This window comes from Nycticebus coucang, chromosome 4 (genome assembly GCF_027406575.1).
Source record: "Nycticebus coucang isolate mNycCou1 chromosome 4, mNycCou1.pri, whole genome shotgun sequence".
NCBI lineage: Eukaryota > Metazoa > Chordata > Mammalia > Primates > Lorisidae > Nycticebus > Nycticebus coucang.
This window is the reverse complement of record NC_069783.1, coordinates 103,237,487-103,255,165: the sequence shown is the minus strand read 5'-3', so window position 1 is coordinate 103,255,165 and position 17,679 is coordinate 103,237,487. Positions and strand designations below refer to the sequence as shown.

The window sequence follows — 17,679 nt, the reverse complement described above, 5'->3', positions numbered from 1 at the left end:
TTGACTCTCTGGCACTATGTTTTGTTTTTTTGGGTTTTTTTAAATACTAGATTTGATAGAAGCTACTTTTTTTGTTGTAGTTTGGCCGGGGCAGGTTCGAACCTGCTATCCTTGGTATATGGGGCTGGTGCCCTACTCAGTGAGCCACAGGCGTTGCCCTGATGGAAGTTACTCTTTAAAAGTCATGAATGACAGTTAATAGGTCTTAATTAGGTTATAGTTACGCAGCTAATTTTTCAGAACATTTTTCACTAAAGAGTGTTGATAACAAGAAATAGCTAACTGGGGGAATGTGTATATGTAAAAGCCTTTAGTACAGAATCTTCATAGCTGGCCAGGCATGACCAATTTAGATGCTCTACATCCACAAATCAACTTGCACGTACTCACGTAGCTTTCCATTATTGAAGCACCTCATTTATCAAAGTATGTGAAATAAAATTTTTCGTCTTAAAATGCAACAATCTATAAACCCAAAAATTATCTTCAGAGTTCAAACAGTTAAAATCTTGGCTGTAGTGTTATTATAATTCCCCAATTGTTCTCCACCAGAGCTGGTATGAGCTGTGAAGATGAAGGACATCTGCTGTAATACCACAAAGAAGAGGCCCTGGGCGTGGTGGCTCATGCCTGTAATCGCAGCACTCTGGGAGGCAGAGGCAGGAGAATTGACTGAGCTCAGGAGTTTGAGACCACCCTGAGCAAAAGCGAGACTCTGTCTCTACTAAATATAGGAAAAAAAACTAGCTAGGCATTGTGGTGGGCACCTGTAGACCCAGCTACTCAGGAGCATGAAGGAAGGGGATCACTTGAGCCCAAGAGTTTGAGGTTGCTATGAGCTATGATGATGATATCATGGCACTCTACACAAGGTGACAAAGTGAGACTCTGTCTCAAACAACAATAACAAAAACCCCATACAGAACAGATCTATTTCCACAATGGACAGATCAGTTAAAATCTCCTTAACTCTTAAGGATGTGCAATAATTGCAATCTCTTGTGTCCAAGATCACAAATTTGAATGAGGTCGATAATCTTATTTGAGTTGGCTGAAGGCTAACTCTACACTCTTTAAAAAAAAAAATCTGTTTGCTATTAGCTGGGTGCTATGGCAGGCACCTATAGTCCCAGCTACTCAGGAGGCTGAGGTTGGAGGATCACTTGAACCCAGGAGTTTGAGGTTGCTGTGAGCTAGGCTGACCCCACAGCACTATAGCCTGGGCAGTAGAGTGAGACTGTCTCAAAAACAAAACTAAAAAAACACCAAAATCTGTTTGCTAAAACCCATGTAATAAATTAGACTAATCTTTTAGCGTTAACATGTTCTACATCTATATGTGTATTGATAGGCTAGTTACACAATATTCCTTACTTATTATTTAAATCCCCTAAAGACAGTAAGTATTAAGAAACCCAGTTAGCCTACTTCAAACTGCTAATTGTTAAAACAAAACAAAAATGTTTACCTTTATCAATAATATGTAATTCAATTTCCCATTGTTTCACCCAAACTGCCTCTTATCTTTGGTAAGTTTTAGAGGACAACATTTATCTATTACAACTCTTGACAATGAAAATTCTAGACCTCCCTGACAGATGACATAATGAAAACACACTGCTCTCAGGAACCTATTGGAGACAAAGACTCTGTCCTCTGACTGGGAAGGCAGCACTTTTCCTCACGTCTGCATGTCTTCCCGTGGGAAGGCAACCTGTCTGCCTCCCTGCCCCCCATCTCAGTGGAAAACCCCCCGCCAAAGCCTAGTAAATTAAACTGTTATCCAGGTCAAACTGGCTCATGTATCTAGCCCAAGAACTCAAGATCTAAAAAAAGGGCACTCCAGAAGAGACACTCACAATTTTGCATAAAAGTCACAAAACTCCTTGTAGACCTTTACATCACTGTGTCTGCGCTGCAGTTTGGACACAGCCCTCTCATCTTCGCTCCCATCAGCCTCATGGATACTGTTAAGGGCTGTTCGGGGGATTTCTTCATGCTCCGGGATGACACAGGGGCGCACTCTGCCTGGGAGGGCCATCGTGGGTGCTGGAGAGCTCTGAGCCCAGGGCCGAGAGTGGCAGGACTCTGAGACAGAGAAACAATTTCCAGGCCTCCCCCGCTCCCAGCCAGGGTTACTCCCACTGTTCCCACACGTCAGCCCTGGCTTGCCAGGGTCGCTACTGCTGTTTCACGTTAAGAGCTCAGCAGCACAGCATCAGCTGGCATGGCAGTCCGGATTTACTGAGGCTTTCTGGAAGTTCTAAAAAACATTCCACAAAGTAGGAAAGCAGCCCTTGTCAGAGTAGCCTTCCCAGTGGACTCCGGCCATAAACACTACTACAGGAAGAGAGGGAAATATTCACGTGCCCTGGGTACTGGACACCAGGCTTCGACACAAACACTGTGCTTCTTAACTGGTAAGGAAAAGGATCTTTTGGAGAGCTTGTAAAACACCCCCAGACAAGCTCCTGGTGAAGCTGAGGCTGCCAACACGCTCTGAGGAGCATCTGAACCCGTCCCTGACCTGTATTTCCATAATCCCAGGGCACAGTTGCCACCTATACACTGCAGCTGCCTTCCCCCAGGAGTCCGTGAGCCCCTGAAACGTCACTGTTAGCACAGAGCAAGAGTACAAATGATGGCTTCAATGAAAGGACACAAACGGAAACAGAAAAGAGTTGGAGTTTAGTTGTAACTCTCTTATTTGACCCCAGGTAACCTAGTAACTTAGGTGAGCCATTGTTTCTTGGCCTTTCTACTGACTACGGAAGCCACTATATACTTGGTCCTTCTTGCCACATTCAGTCCACACTCTGGTCTCTTGCAATTGTGTTAGCAACGACCACAATGATGAGGCAGCACTGGGGCAAAAAATGGGCTCCGAATCTCTCTCAGGGCCCAGTCCCCCCTGCACAGGTGCTATCCCTCCAAAAGCAAGAGACAAAACGGAACTTGTGAAAGACAATCAATAGAATAGGCACAAAGCACACTGCTGGACAGAGCAGGTCACACCGGGGACAGGAGAGCCATGGAACCACCAGTAGACAAACACAGTACAGCTGAGTCTGCAAGGCATAATCACAAATAACGAGACCTAAGAACTAGTAAGTACTTCCCTCATATAACTGAATCCTCACCACATCACCTTCAGACGGTATTAGGAACGAGGAAACAAAGGCATAAAGAGATTGAATAACTGCTAAGTAGGTGGTGGGGTCAAGATTTAAACCCAGGCAGCCTGATCCTGGAGCCTATGTGGTTAACCCCTTTGTGAGAAAACAGCTAAACATAAATACTGGGAAGCAAAAAGGTTAACCAGAAAAGATAGGTAGTGGGTACAAAATGGGACCAGAAGCAGAAATCGGGACCAAGTGTTCCCACTTTGAACTAAGACCTCAGAGAATGGGGTCAGGGACTCAAAGGTTGTGGGCTATGGATCCTGCCTATGGCTGCTGAAATAAGGGAATCACTATTTTTAAGTAAGAAAGAGACTGCGAACTAAAATAAACTCAACACTCCTCCCTCAGCTGACTGGAACCCTCTTGGCCAAGGAGATCTAGTTTCTATCCATGGGAAGAGAGATCAGATATCCCTTATTATGTCTGGTGGGGGGCACACACAAACATTTTCCCCTCCCTGCCCTCCTTCTCTCCAAAGACAAAGACACAAAGGATGTGACTAGACCCACTCCCCAAAGACCCTAATCTGAATGTGGGCACGTTCCAAAGGTTGAATGTGCCCCAGCCCCATATAAAAGGGGTCTCTAACTGCCCTGGGTGTAGACGTAATCTTTGCACTGCCCAGGCAGGTCACCCTCCCCCTCCGAAAAAGCTGGTCTGAACATCTCCTCTGCAGCCTCATCTCTGGGCAACACTGTTCATACCTTTCAATGTCCGCCTACCCTTTTGGGGACATCCGTTGTAACCCATTAATAGGCCTAAGGCTATGCATGACAAACCTGCAAGTCCTCAATATACACAACAAATATACCGCCAACAGCTTGTCTCAGATGACAGGCAGTTCCCTGGTAACCAATGAGGTAAGTTCTGTAGGTTTGTTCTTAAGTAGAATTTGTAAATAAGTTGGAACAGATACATTTACTATTACTGTTGGGTGGTTAGTTAGGAAGACTCTCCTGGGAAGGGACACAAGGCAGGACCCGCAGGCTCCGCCTCCCTGGCACCCACCTAATTCTGTCCCCAGAGACTGTTTACACCTGGAAAGGAGGGCTCACCCTACTACTCTACCAGTCAGAACTTAGTGTGCCAACTGTAAAAGGAAGCAGAAGACTCTCTAGCCTAACAACAGGTACAAGAGGGCAGACTTAAGACAAAGATTAATTATCATGCGGTCCACCCCCCTTCCATGGCTTCTGAGAGAGGCTCATGGGAGGTTCACAGGCGCAGTCAAGAGTCTGGTTCCAAGGTGACCTCTGCACCATGAGGTAGGCCTGACCCAGGCGTATATAAGAGAACCACCAGCCATAACCCTTGCCTCTTTGCCTTTTTCCTCTCACGACAATGGGGCCTGTTCACTGTGTTGAATGTATCTTGCTCTGTATGCCTGTTTCTTGCTCTTACTCTGTAAACATCTCTTTCTCTTTCTCAATAAATTTTGTTCCATACTTGCCTTATTTTGAGGTGCCTGGTCATTTTCCAAGAACCAAGGATCCAGGTAGTTGCCTGAAACACAACATTGCCTGTGATAGTGAAACAGTTTCCCTATTCCGGACTGGACAGGGACCACTGTGTTCTAAGCCTGGGCAAACAGGCTTTTTTCCCTCCAAACTGCACTTTCTGGATACAAGTGAGCCAGGAGAAAAGCAGTTTTGCTACTATTTCATATAAGCTGGGCCTCTTCTGAAGTAGATTCCCCGCTGCTTTGCCCAGAGCTGGAGGGACTGCACTCATTTATTAATACACTCAACATTGAAAAGATGTCTTCTACCTGCCAAGTCCTGGTCAAGTGTAATTCTCAAGACCTTTCTATTTACAAAACAGTATATAACCCCTTAGACAAAAGACCCACTCAGGATTTCCCACTTGGGCTCCTCATGCTGCCAGAAGATCTGGTACCTTTCATTCCTTCTGTATTCCTTTCTATCTTATAAATCCTATCTTATCACTGATCTGTGTGGTGCGTAGACAAAAGGCCTAGTGCAGAAAGAAATTCTATCAACAGAAGCCTCCCAGAGTTTGTAAGTTCAAGTTGTAGTAAGTCTGATGTTTTTAACAGACTTCCTTATCTTATAATGGTCCACTTTGACAAAACTTCCATTTCTTTAACCAAGTACAAATCAAAGTCTTTAAACCCACCTATAACTTATAATTATCTCCCCCCCCAACAGAGATTTCCTACCTTGGCCAGGCACAGTGGCTCACATCTGTAATCTTAGCATTCTGGGAGGCCGAGGTGGGAGGACTACTCAAGCTCAGGGGTTCAAGACTAGCCTGAGAAAGATTGAGACCCCATCTCTACTAAAAACATAAAAATTGGCCGGGTGTTGTGGTGCACATCTATATTTCCAGCTACTCAGGAGGCTGGGGCAGGAGGATTGCTTGAACCCAGGAGTTGAGGTTTCTGTGAACGAGGCTGACACCATAGCAGTGTAGCCTAGGACAATAGAGTAAAACTCTGTTTCAAAAAATATAACAAAAATGAGACATTCCACCTTTTTGGGTCAAATCAATGTATACCTTCCACATAGTGATTTATGACCTCACCTGTAATTCCTGTCTCCCTAAAATGTGTAAAACTAAACTGTAAGCCCACCACCAGGGGTCCACTTGCTCCAGGCTTTGTGGGTGTGGCTCCAGGCCATGGTCTTGGCTCAAAATAAACCTCATTATTTTACAGAGTTTGGCTTTTCTTTTGCTAAAACAACTGCATGGTTTAATTTTTTTCCTTTCTGTGCATCAACATTTCTTAGTTTTTAGGCTTCTTTTGTCCAGAGAGAAGAGGCAGAGATAGAGGAGAGAGAGAAAGAGACAGAGAGAGAAGGAAGACAGGCAGGCTGACCCTGACACCAGCAGCATGCAGTAGAGGAGGAAGGGCGGTAACGCGGGGTGGGACCCGCCTTCAAACAGCTTCCCCGGTGACGAAGTCTTAAGCACCTACAGCACAGGAGCCGATCAGGAATCTGATGCTGGTGTGTGTGTGTGCAAGTCTGTGTTTCATCATGCGGGCAGATTCCAGTAACCACCGTCCCAGTCAGGATTCAGGACTATCTGTCACCATCGAGGTCTCTCTCAGTCATTCCTGGCAGCCACCCTCCAACCCCCTCCAACACCCCTAACCTCTGGCACCCCCCACCCCACCACTCCAATACCCTAACCACTGGCACCACCAACCTGTTTTTCATTTATATAATTCTGTCGTTTAAAGATTTGCTACAAAGATGGAATCATTCTCTGTGTGATGTCTTCAAGTTGATTTTTTTCACTGAGCACAAGCCCTTTAGGATACATCCAAGTTGCTACATAAGTTTTTTTTTTAATTGCTAGTAGTATATTCTATGGTATGTATGTATAGTATTTCACCATTCATCAATTTAAGGATATTTAATTACTTTCCAGTTTTGAGCCAGTGAATAAAACTGTATATAAGTCTTTTGGTTTTCATTGGGATAAACACCTGAGTGGAACTGCTGAGTTGTTATGGTAGGTACACATTTTAGTTTTTAAAGAAACTGCTTGTGATATTTTGGTTTATAAGAAGACATGTATAGGCTTGGCGCCTGTAGCTCAAGCGGCTAAGGAGCCAGCCACATACACCAGAGGTGGCGGATTCGAGTCCAGCCCGGGCCTGCCAAACAACAATGACAAGTATAAACAAAAAATAGATGGGTGTTGTGATAGGCGCCTGCGGTCCCAGCTACTTGGAAGGCTGAGGCAAGAGAATCGCTTAAGCCAAGGAGTTGGAGGTTGCTGTGAGCTGTGATGCTACAGCACTCTACCCAGGGTGACAGCTTGAGGCTCTGTCTCAAAAAAAAAAAAAAGAAGAAGAAGACATGTATAGGGCGGCACCTGTGGCTCAGTTGGTAAGGCGCCAGCCCCATATACTGAGGGTGGCAGGTTCAAACCCGGCCCCGACCAAACTGCAACAGAAAAATAGACGTTGTGGCAGGCGCCTGTAGTCCCAGCTACTCAGGAGGCTGAGGCAGGAGAATCACCTAAGCCCAGGGGTTGGAGGCTGCTGTGAGCTGTGTGACGCCACGGCACTCTACCAAGTCTACCAAGGGCAATGAAGTGAGACTCTGTCTCTACAAAAACAAACAAACCAAAAAAAGGACATGTACATTTGGTCTCTGATACCATTACCTGGCACACAGCTCCTAAAATCCTTGGACGTCTTAAGTGCTAAATGTGCTTTGTATGCAATTGTGACTGGCAGTCAAGGGCCAGGATAGCTTCAGGATGGGGCTGAGTGCCAGAGGAAAACAACCTTGAGATCCACTGGTACAAACTTCCAGCCCTAGGCCCAACCCTTGAGGGGACAGAAGCTGGGGTCTGAGTCAATCAGCAGTGGCCTATCCCAGAAGCCTCCATTAAAAAAAAACAAAGGACAAGGTTCAGGAACTTTTGGGTGAACACTTGGCTGAACACTTGGAGGTGCTAGGAGTGGGGTGCACCCAGAGAGGGATCGGAAGCTTCACAGCCCTTCCCCATGCCTTGCTCCCAGCATCTCCTCCATCTGGTTTTGTGAATTCTTCAAGTTATGCTATGTAAACATAACTAAGGGGAAGCAGATAGGAGACCTCCCCTTTTTCTGGTTTCCTCTACTGGCATTTGAACTATACTAATGACGGTTTTTGGCAGCCAGCAACCCTACATAGAACTCTTCAATAGAAGTCACCTCAGTATGAGCTGGTTTTATGACCAAAGTTATCATGTACTATGAAAACATTTTAAACTGTTTAATCAGTCAGCGTTAAAGCATTTAAATGGAAGTAAAACAGATTTGCTTTCTTCGTTTATCACTTTGCCAGACCTCAATCTTTCCTCTTTTCCTTTCTTTCTTTCACTTACAAATTCCTTTCCTAACTTGGAGCTCAGAGGGAGAAGGGAGGGTGGAATTCTGAAGGGAGAAAAGATGGGACAAGAAAGAACTAGATCATCTCCTATCACCCTCTATCTCCTTCCCATTAGTTTCTCCTTGGAGCTAAAGACCTAGCCAGTTGATTCTCAGCATAAATAATACAGAGCGCCGTCCACTTGCCACTTACACTGAAACAACAAAGGAACTAGAGTGATGGCTCAATAAAGCTGACCAGGAAGGTTGACAAGTCCTCCACTGCATCTATGAAAGCAAAAGCTCTGGGATTTTAGGGGCTAGGGACAGCATGAATGTGGCTGCCCTTCCTTCAGCAACATTCTGTTAAGACTGTTTTTTTAAATGTAATTGCTTGCATTTTTGTACTGTTTACTTTATATCATGCCTGCACACACGGAAGTTGTACATGTGGTCATGATGCAACAGACCTCAGGGGGCACAAAAAGTAGCCCACCACAAATGGATTAAATGTTTTTCTGAGAGGAGAGAAAGTGTCACTGATGAAGAGAGATCAGGGCAGCCAAAAATGAGCAGAACTGATGAAAACATTGCAAAAATTCCTCTAATTCTGCATCAAAATTGTTGGCTGACTGTGAGAAGCATAGCAGAACAAGTAAACAATGGCAAAGAAACAGGAAAATTTTAACTAAAAATCTTGGCCTGAGAAAGGTGTGGCTCTAATATCATGACAATGCACCAGCTCATACTGCACCATCTGTGAGGGAGTTTTCAGACAATAAACGCGTTACTGAATTGGAACACCTTCCTTACTCACCTGATCTGGCCCCTAATGACACTCTTTACCCAAAGATAAAGGAAATATTGGAAGGAATATATTTTGATGACATTTAGGACATCAAGAATAGTATCACAACGGCGACTGATGGCCATTCCAGAAAAAGAGTTCCAAAATTGCTCTGAAGGATGGACTAGGCACTGGCATTGAAGCACTGCTTCCCAAAGGGAGTGCTTCAAAGACAACCACAGTGCTATTCAGCAATGAAGTAAGCAGCACTTCTTCTAGAATGAGCTTGTGAACTTGTCAGACCTCCATATCCATGGTTTCTGCCATACGAAAACGTAGAACAACGTAGGTTCTAAAAGTCACCCGGTGCTCAGCGAATAAGGGTGTTTGTAGGCCCCCGGTGTTGAAGAAAGATAAGTAACCATGTGGCCACAGAAAGTTTAGGTGGCACTACTCTCCCACATGCAGGCAGCCACCTCTCTCATTTAGCTACTGAAAACTAAAGTTATAAAAAAATGTGTGTTATTTTACCAAGAAGACAAGGGAGTAATTTAAGGCCAAATAAACATGATTGCTTAAGTTTTATATCCAGGCATTTGATTATTTTTAAACCATTTTTGGCACTTAATAATGTCACTCTAAGAAATGAAAACAATTCTTTTAGACTGTGAGGTGACCTTGAGAAAAATATTTATGGGAACTCCTTTGACTGATATTACTACTGCCAGGACAGAGGCATCAAAATAGCCCTTTGAAGTAAGGTGGGAGGCTGTTTTAAAAAAATACCAAGCAGTCAGTTTTATCTAAATAGTGGGTGTATTAGGTGGTTTCTGCTGAAGAACTAAGGTTGCCTGAGGTTCTCAATTCCCAGAGGGTTGTTCCTAAGAGGTTCTATAATCTAATCAACCTTCTTTATCACCACAGCTGATCTGGGTCTTTTGGAGGTAGGACAGGTCTGAGCCCCAAGTTTTAAATCCATCCAGAGTAGAGATTTCTATTTTGTGAAAGCAGTTTATGAACTCATCATTTTCTGGTCATCTACTGTGTGCTAAACTCTAACACTTATTGAATGATCTGCTATGGTGTCTCTGGGACCTCAGATGAGTGGGCCTGACAGCTTGTCCAGGGGCCAACCACACACTGCACACAGGATGTTAGGTGCCCGACTATGGTACCCTGTAAAGATGCTGCAAAGCTTCAGATTCCATCAGTCTAATGCCACAATTTCAGCCCATACAAACTCCACCTTTTGTTAGGGACAGACAGGGAATAGGGAAAAGGGGAAAAAAGAAAAAAAAAATGAAAAAGGGAAGAGATGCTGGGCATGGTGGCTCATGCCTATAATCCCAGCACTCGGGGAGATCAAGGTGGGCGATTATCTGAGCTCAGGAGTTCGAGGCCAGCCTGAGTAAGTTAGAGACCCCGTCTCTATAAAAAAATAGAAAAATAAGCTGGATGTTATAATAGGTGCCTGCAGTCCCAGCTACAAGAAGATCACTTGAGACAGTTTGAAGCTGCTGTGAGCAATGACTCCACAGCACTCAATCCAGGGCGAAAGGATAAGACTGTATCTCAAATAAACACACACACACACACACACACATATATATATATATATACACACATATATATAAAAGGGGAAGAGAAATAAGCCAGACAAACAGTTCCTTAGCTTACACATGAGCAGGGTAGGAAAGACAAGACTATTCTAGGCTATTACAAAAGCAGAACTAGCTAACATTGTAGTTAGAAAGATTTAAAAATCAGATACTGCTCTACTCCTAAGGCCCCCACAGAGGGAATGATCAATAGGAACTTTTTTTTTTTTTTGTAGAGACAGAGTTTCACTCTATTGCCCTCGGTAGAGTGCCGTGGCGTCACACAGCTCACAGCAACCTCCAACTCCTGGGCTTAGGTGATGCTCCTGCCTCAGCCTCCCAAGTAGCTGGGACTACAGGCACCCGCCACAACGCCTGACTATTTTTTTGTTGCAGTTTGGCCGGGGCTGGGTTTGAACCCGCCATCCTCGGTATATGGAGCCGGGGCCCTGCTCACTGAGCCACAGGCGCCGCCCATCAATAGGAACTTTTTAAAAAAGAAGGATCTCAGGGCGGTGCCTATGGCTCAAAGGAGTAGGGTGCCAGCCCCATATACCGCAGGTGGCGGGTTCAGACCTGGCCCTGGTCAAAAACTGCAAAAGAAAAAGGATCTCATGATTAATTAATGCCCTGTTTTCTGTTTTGTTTTGTTTTTTTGGTAGAGACAGAGTCTTACTTTTTCACCCTCAGTAGAATGCTGTGGCATCACACAACTCACAGCAACCTCCAACTCCAGGGCTTTGGCGATTCTCTTGCCTCAGCCTCCCGAGTAGCTGGGACTACAGGTGCCCACCACAACGCCCGGCTATTTTTTTGTTGTTGCAGTTTGGCCGGAGCTGGGTTTGAACCCACCACCCTTGGTATATGGGGCCAGCGCCCTACCCACTGAGCCACAGGCGCTGCCCTTAATGCCCTGTTAAGCCCGGGAGTTGGAGGTTGCTGTGAGCTGTGTGAGGCCACGGCACTCTACCGAGGGCCATAAAGTGAGACTCTGTCTCTACAAAAAAAAAAAAAAAAAAAATCTTAGGGACCTTGGAAAGGAAAAGTTTAGTTAAGAATACACTAGAGCCAACTTGATCAAGACCCTAGGCGAAAGAAATGCATAATTAGAAGTAGGCAGAACAAAACTAGAAATTAGGGAATAAATACAAGAGACAAGTTTGTAAAGGGGTCATTCCTTATTCACTAAGAAGAGACCCACACCTCCCTCTCAGGTGTGTTCTATCTGCTTGTAAACTTAAGTGTGTCCCAGGAGTCCTCACACTATTTAAACAGGGGGCCAATTCACTGTCCCTCAGACCGTTGGAGGGCTGGACTATAGTTTAAAAAAAAAAAACTATGAACAAATTCCTATGCACACTGCACGTGTCTTATTTTGAGGTAAAAAAACAAAATGGGAACAAATACAATCACACCGCCTCATGTGGCCCGTGGGCTGTAGTTTGAGGACCCTTGAATTGTCACTGCTGCTTGTAACTTCTTCTTTTTTTTTTTTTTTGTAGAGACAGAGTCTCACTTTATGGCCCTTGGTAGAGTGCTGTGGCATCATACAGCTCACAGCAACCTCCAACTCCTGGGCTTAAAGCGATTCTCTTGCCTTAGCCTCCTGAGTACCTGGGACTACAGGTGCCCACCACAACGCCCGGCTATTTTTTGGTTGCAGTTCGGCCGGGGCCGGGTTTGAACCCGCCACCCTCGGTATATGGGGCCGGCGCCCTACCGACTGAGCCACAGGCACCGCCCTGTAACTTCTTCTTTTCGAGCTGGCTCTAATGCTGCTACTTGGTTTCCTCTCTCTTTTTTTTTTTTTTTGTAGAGACAGAGTTTCACTTTATGGCCCTCAGTAGAGTGCCGTGGCCTCACACAGCTCACAGCAACCTCCAACTCCTGGGCTTAAGTGATTCTCTTGCCTCAGCCTCCAGAGTAGCTGGGACTACAGGCGCCCGCCACAATGCCTGGCTATTTTTTGGTTGCAGTTTGGCCGGGGCCGGTCTTGAACCCGCCACCCTCGGCATATGAGGCCGGCGCCTTACCAACTGAGCCACAGGCGCCGCCCCGGTTTCCTCTCTTTGTGCTGTGGTCAAAGTGCTTTCAAATTTTGGTGGCCACTTGCTAGTGTACCCAGAAAAAGCTGAACCACGGCTGGGGTCTTCATAGCCCCTGAGACCTATAACATAGCATACAATCAAAGACAAATAACTCACTTAAGAGAGATCATACAAACAATTCAGCTCAAATATGTAAAGCCTGAATATAATGATGAGTACAGGGCAGCGCCTGTGGCTCAAGGAATAGGGCGCCGGTCCCATATGCTGGAGGTGGTGGGTTCAAACCCAGCCCCGGCCAAAAAAAAAAAAAGAACAGAAATGATGAGTACAGTTGCCAAAATTAAAAAGCAGTTTTTTTTTTTTTTTTTTTGTAGAGACAAAGTCTCACTTTATGGCCCTCGGTAGAGTGCTATGGCATCACACAGTTCACAGCAACCTCCAACTCCTGGGCTTAAGCGATTCTCTTGCCTCAGCCTCCTGAGCAGCTAGGACTACAGGCGCCTGCCACAACGCCCAGCTATTTTTTGGTTGCAGTTCAGCCGGGGCTGGGTTTGAACTCGCCACCCTCAGTATATGGGGCCGGCGCCCTACCGACTGAGCCATAGGCGCCGCCCTAAAAAGCAGTTTTTTAATAGTTGGTATTTTTAAATTAAAAGTCTCTCAACTAGTAAAAATTGTATTATGTATGTTGCTATCAAATTTCATTTGTAGGGCTTAAAAAGCCAAACTAGAAATTTTGACCAATTGCCCCTTAAAAATGAGACTCTAATACAGAAAAAGGAGACTTGCTAGTAAATGCTCTCCTTCATTCTGCAAATAGATTTGTACAGCTGATGATTAAATCACTTGGGAGTACCAACTATTAGAATGAAGCTTCTTCAACTGCAATCAAAGGCTTTTGTGGTTAGTGGAGTCCCTGAATTGTTAGAGTGGCCTGGTTAAATTACTATACAACAAAATGAACTGTTTCCACTATAATTCTCTAACTCATTCAAATGGAAAACTTAATCTGATTTCCCCCAGACTACTAAAAACAAAATAATCAGGAAATACAAGATAATGGAGCTGGAAAGTTCTTTCTTATTTCCCAACTTCCAGTTACAAATGCCCTGTGTTTTCTTACAACAGACAGCGATGAAATAGACAAAGGTTGGCCAGAAAAGGACATGAATGTGTAATTAATATGCTATTTTGCCTTATCTGTTAAAATTTTTTCCTAACTCTTGTTTGCACAAGCAAAAAGAAATTATTCATTACCATGGGGAAAAGAGAGTGAGAAAGAAACTTAAAATAAAGAAAATTGCCTATTTTTAACATTTACATTAATGTTTCTTATTGTGATTATTATCAAAGTAGGGCAGAACCACTTTGGCTTTGACATAGTATGTTAAAGATAATGGCAGAGACTCAGTAAAAAGATAAAATTTAGGCTCGGTGCCTGTAGCTCAGTAGTAGGGCGCCAGCTACATACACCAAACGTGGTGGGTTCGAACCCAGCCCAGGCCTGCTAAAATAATAATGACAACTACAACCAAAAAATAGCCGGGTGTTGTGGCAGGCGCCTGTAGTCCCAACTACTTGGGAGGCTGAAGCAAGAGAATTGCTTACACCCAAGAGTTTGAGGTTGCTGTGAGCTGTGACGCCATAGGACTCCACTGAGGGTGACACAGTGAGACTCTGTCTCAAAAATAAATAAATAAAATAAATAAATAAAACAAAGATGTAATGACCACACTAAGTTATCCCCCCCAGGCACCATAATACCCCATCCCAGGGCCAAACTATCCTAAATACTAGGTCCAAAGTCCAGAAATTATAATGAACTTGTCACTGGGAGAAGGCTATTTACATCTTATTGTTTGCAAGATACTCCCTTTAAAGCAAACCTTATCTAAAAGTTAAGTGACTACCTTCGGTGTTAGAGACAGATTTATTGCGTCCCAAACTTTATTGTAAGGAGTGCATTCATTTCCCTCAGGGAAAAATTTGTGAATTGTTATTTAATCTCAGGTTGAAAATTTTCAGGAAGTATAAACTAGCAGGCTCCCATTTAGTCCTAAAATCAGTAATTGAAATACAGTGTTTCCAATGAAATATTATTCAGCCATCAAAAAAGACAGAAATTCTGTCATTCCAGGCAATATAAATGAATGTGGAGGATATTATATTAACTGAAATAAGTTAGGCACAGAAAGACAAATACTACATGTTCTCGCTCAGACATGAAGCTAAAAATAAAGTTGAGCTCACAGAAGTACAGAGCAGAATTATAATTACTAGATGCAGAAAAGGGGAGGAGGAAGAGGAGGAAAGAAAGAGGTTGGTTAAGAGATACAAAATCACAGCTAGATAGGAAGAATAGTTTCAGTGTTCTAAAGCTGTGGTTTCCAACCCCTGGGCTGCAGACAGGTACCTGTCCATGGCCTGAGGGGAACCAGGCTGCACAGCAGGAGGTGAGTGGAGGGTGAGGCTTCATTTGTATTTACAGCTGCTCCCCATGGCTCACATCACCACCTGCACTCGGCCTCCCATCAGAAGGCATAGCATCGGATTCTCATAGGAACAGGAACCCTACTGTAATCTGTGCACCTGCAGGATCCAAGGTGCACCTCCTCCTGAGAATCCAATGCTTAACGAACGATCTAAGGTGGAGATGTAATGCACTGGAATCATCCACAAACCACTCTCCACCCCTGTGGAAAAACTCTTCCATGAAACTGATCCCTGGTACTAAAGAGGCTGGGGACTGTAGGTGCATACAGTTAACTACAGTTGATTATATATATTCAAAATGTTAGAGGAGAGGAAATGATAAATATCTGAAGTGATGGATATGCTAATTAACCTGATTTGATCATTACACACTGCGTACATGTATCAAAATATTACTCTGTACCCCATAAATGTGCAATTAATTCATGTCAACTAAAAATAAAAGGAAAATATATAGTCTTTCAAGTGAAAGGGAAATGAGGCAAAAATTCCTTCTCTGCCATTATGTTAAATAAAATAAGCCAGTCACATAAAGACAATTATTGCATGTTCTCACTCATGTGGGAGCCAAAAAAACATTGATCTCAGGAAGGTAGAGTAGAATGATGGTTACTAGAGGCTGCGGGGTGGGGAGTGACAATGAGAGGCTGGTTATGGTACATGTACAAACACGTAAGGAATAAGATGTAGTCTTCCACAGCAAGGTAAGGTGACTACAGTTAACAATAATTTATTGTATATTCCAAAATAGCTAGAAGATTTTGAATATCCTCAACACAAACAAATGATAAATGTTTGAACTGATGAATATCCCTATTACCACAATTTGATCATAATACGTTATATGCATGTATCAAGATACCACATGTACCCCATAAATATGTACAGCTATTATGTATCAATAAGAAAGTTCCTCTGCTGGCATGTGGGGAAAGACTGTCCTGGTTTAATTCTCAAAGCCACAGGAAGAAGAGAGCAACCAATCAGGAGCCACAGACACAGGTACACCAGGGACAGTCCAGAGAGGCAGGGCCACCTGCACTCTGGCTCAGTGCCTACTGGGTCCTGTGGCACATGGCAGGTTGTGAAAGTACTCTGCAGCATCAGAGGCACTACTCACAACAGTCACAAGTTATTGCAAATAAATAGTACAGTTACTCAATATTAATTTTGTTTATTTATTTATTTATTTGAGACAGAGCTTCAAGCTGTCACCCTGGGTAGAGTGCCGTGGCATCACAGCTCACAGAAACCTCAAACTCCTGGGCTTAAGCGATTCTCTTGCCTCAGCCTCCCAAGTAGCTGGGAACACAGGTGCCCGCCACAACGCCTGGCTATTCTTTTTTTTTTTTTTGGTTGCAGTTGTCATTGTCGTTTGGCAGGACAGGGATGGATTTGAACCCACCAGCTCTGGTATATGTGGCTGGCACCTTAGCCACTTGAGCCATAGGTGCCGAGACAATATTAGCCAATTTAAAAAATACTGATAGCCTACTTTAGTGGCCTATTTCTGGTGAATTACCTCTTCCTGGATGATCTCTAGAAAACTTTCTTGACATGACCTAACCAACAAATATCCAGCCACAAAGGACTCTGAAAAGGACACAGAGCCTGGGGAGGAGGAGGGAAAGAGACAGACATGAAGCTCCTCTCAGCATTCTCCCCTTTCTCAATGTTCCTCTCTGAGCGGCTCTGATAGCCTGCAGCCAGCACTACTTTTGTACAACAATGGAGACATTCTCGTCACACAAACACTGCACCACAGAAAGACAGATCCAAGACTAGACCAGGAGAGCAGCAGAATGTGCAGCAAAAGGGCTCAATCAAGAACCAAGTTGGGGCAACCTTAGTTTGCTGCAAGCCCTGATCTGTGGACCCATTAAGCACTCCGGGACACAATCACCAGGTGCCTGAATTTGAGCTTATTATAGGAAATTTCTAAAAGGCAGAGGAAAATCACTCATATTCCTCAACATTTTCATTTCTACTCTTTTTTTTTTTTTTGGCCAGGGCTGGGTTTGAACCCGCCACCTCCAGCATATGGGGCTGGCGCCCTACTCCTTTGAGCCACAGGTGCTGCCCATCTATTCTTTTTAATATTCATATACATGTATGATTTTTAATAAAAACAGGATTGTTGCAAGGTGACGGTTTAGAATTATCTTTAATAGTGATGAAACATATTTCTAGTACTGGATGATACATCCAAAAAGACATAACATTCTTTGAGTGAATACCACTATCTCTCTTCTCCTGAACTGTCTGCTTATCTGAAGCCTGCTCAGTCCTCAAATGCCTCCTCAAGATCTTCCCCAGGAGCCCTTTTTGAGCCGTCCAGTTGTGACTAACCATCCAGTCTTGAATGACCATCTGTTCAGCAGCCACAGCCCTCATGGTATATCTCACTCTGCAGACAGGTTAAGAGCTCAGTCAGACTGAAGGCTGAGCTATATGTATGTAAAGGTCCATCCCATCTCCTCACAAACACTGTGAACCGCCAGGTGTGGTGGCTCATGCCTGTAATCCCAGCACTCTGGGAGGCTGAGGCAGGTAGATCACCTAAGTTCATGAGTCTGAGACCAGCCTCAGCAAGAGTGAGACCCCGTCTCTAAAAATAGCTGGGCATCATGGCACTTTACTGAGGATGGTAAAGTGAGACTCTGTCTCTACAAAAAAAAAAAAAAAAAAAAGCTGGGCATAGTAGCAGGTACCTGTAGTCCCAGCTACTCGGGAGGCTGAG

General features: G+C 44.2%; 1 protein-coding gene across 8 annotated transcripts in view; it reads right to left on the bottom strand.

Annotated features, from left to right (window-relative positions):
* LIMS1 (LIM zinc finger domain containing 1) overlaps positions 1–17,679 on the bottom strand; it is a 154,308-nt gene that overhangs the window by 31,291 nt on the left and 105,338 nt on the right. The window contains exon 1 of one of the 8 annotated variants that reach the window (XM_053586778.1): positions 1,860–2,324. The exons of 6 other annotated variants lie outside the window; for them this stretch is intronic. In XM_053586778.1, coding sequence (XP_053442753.1) covers positions 1,860–2,041 — 182 coding nt within the window. In that variant the 5' untranslated portion in view covers positions 2,042–2,324. Of the gene's footprint in view, positions 1–1,859; positions 2,325–17,679 lie in introns of those variants that run through there. One more of the 8 variants, XM_053586779.1, reaches the window with a different exon arrangement.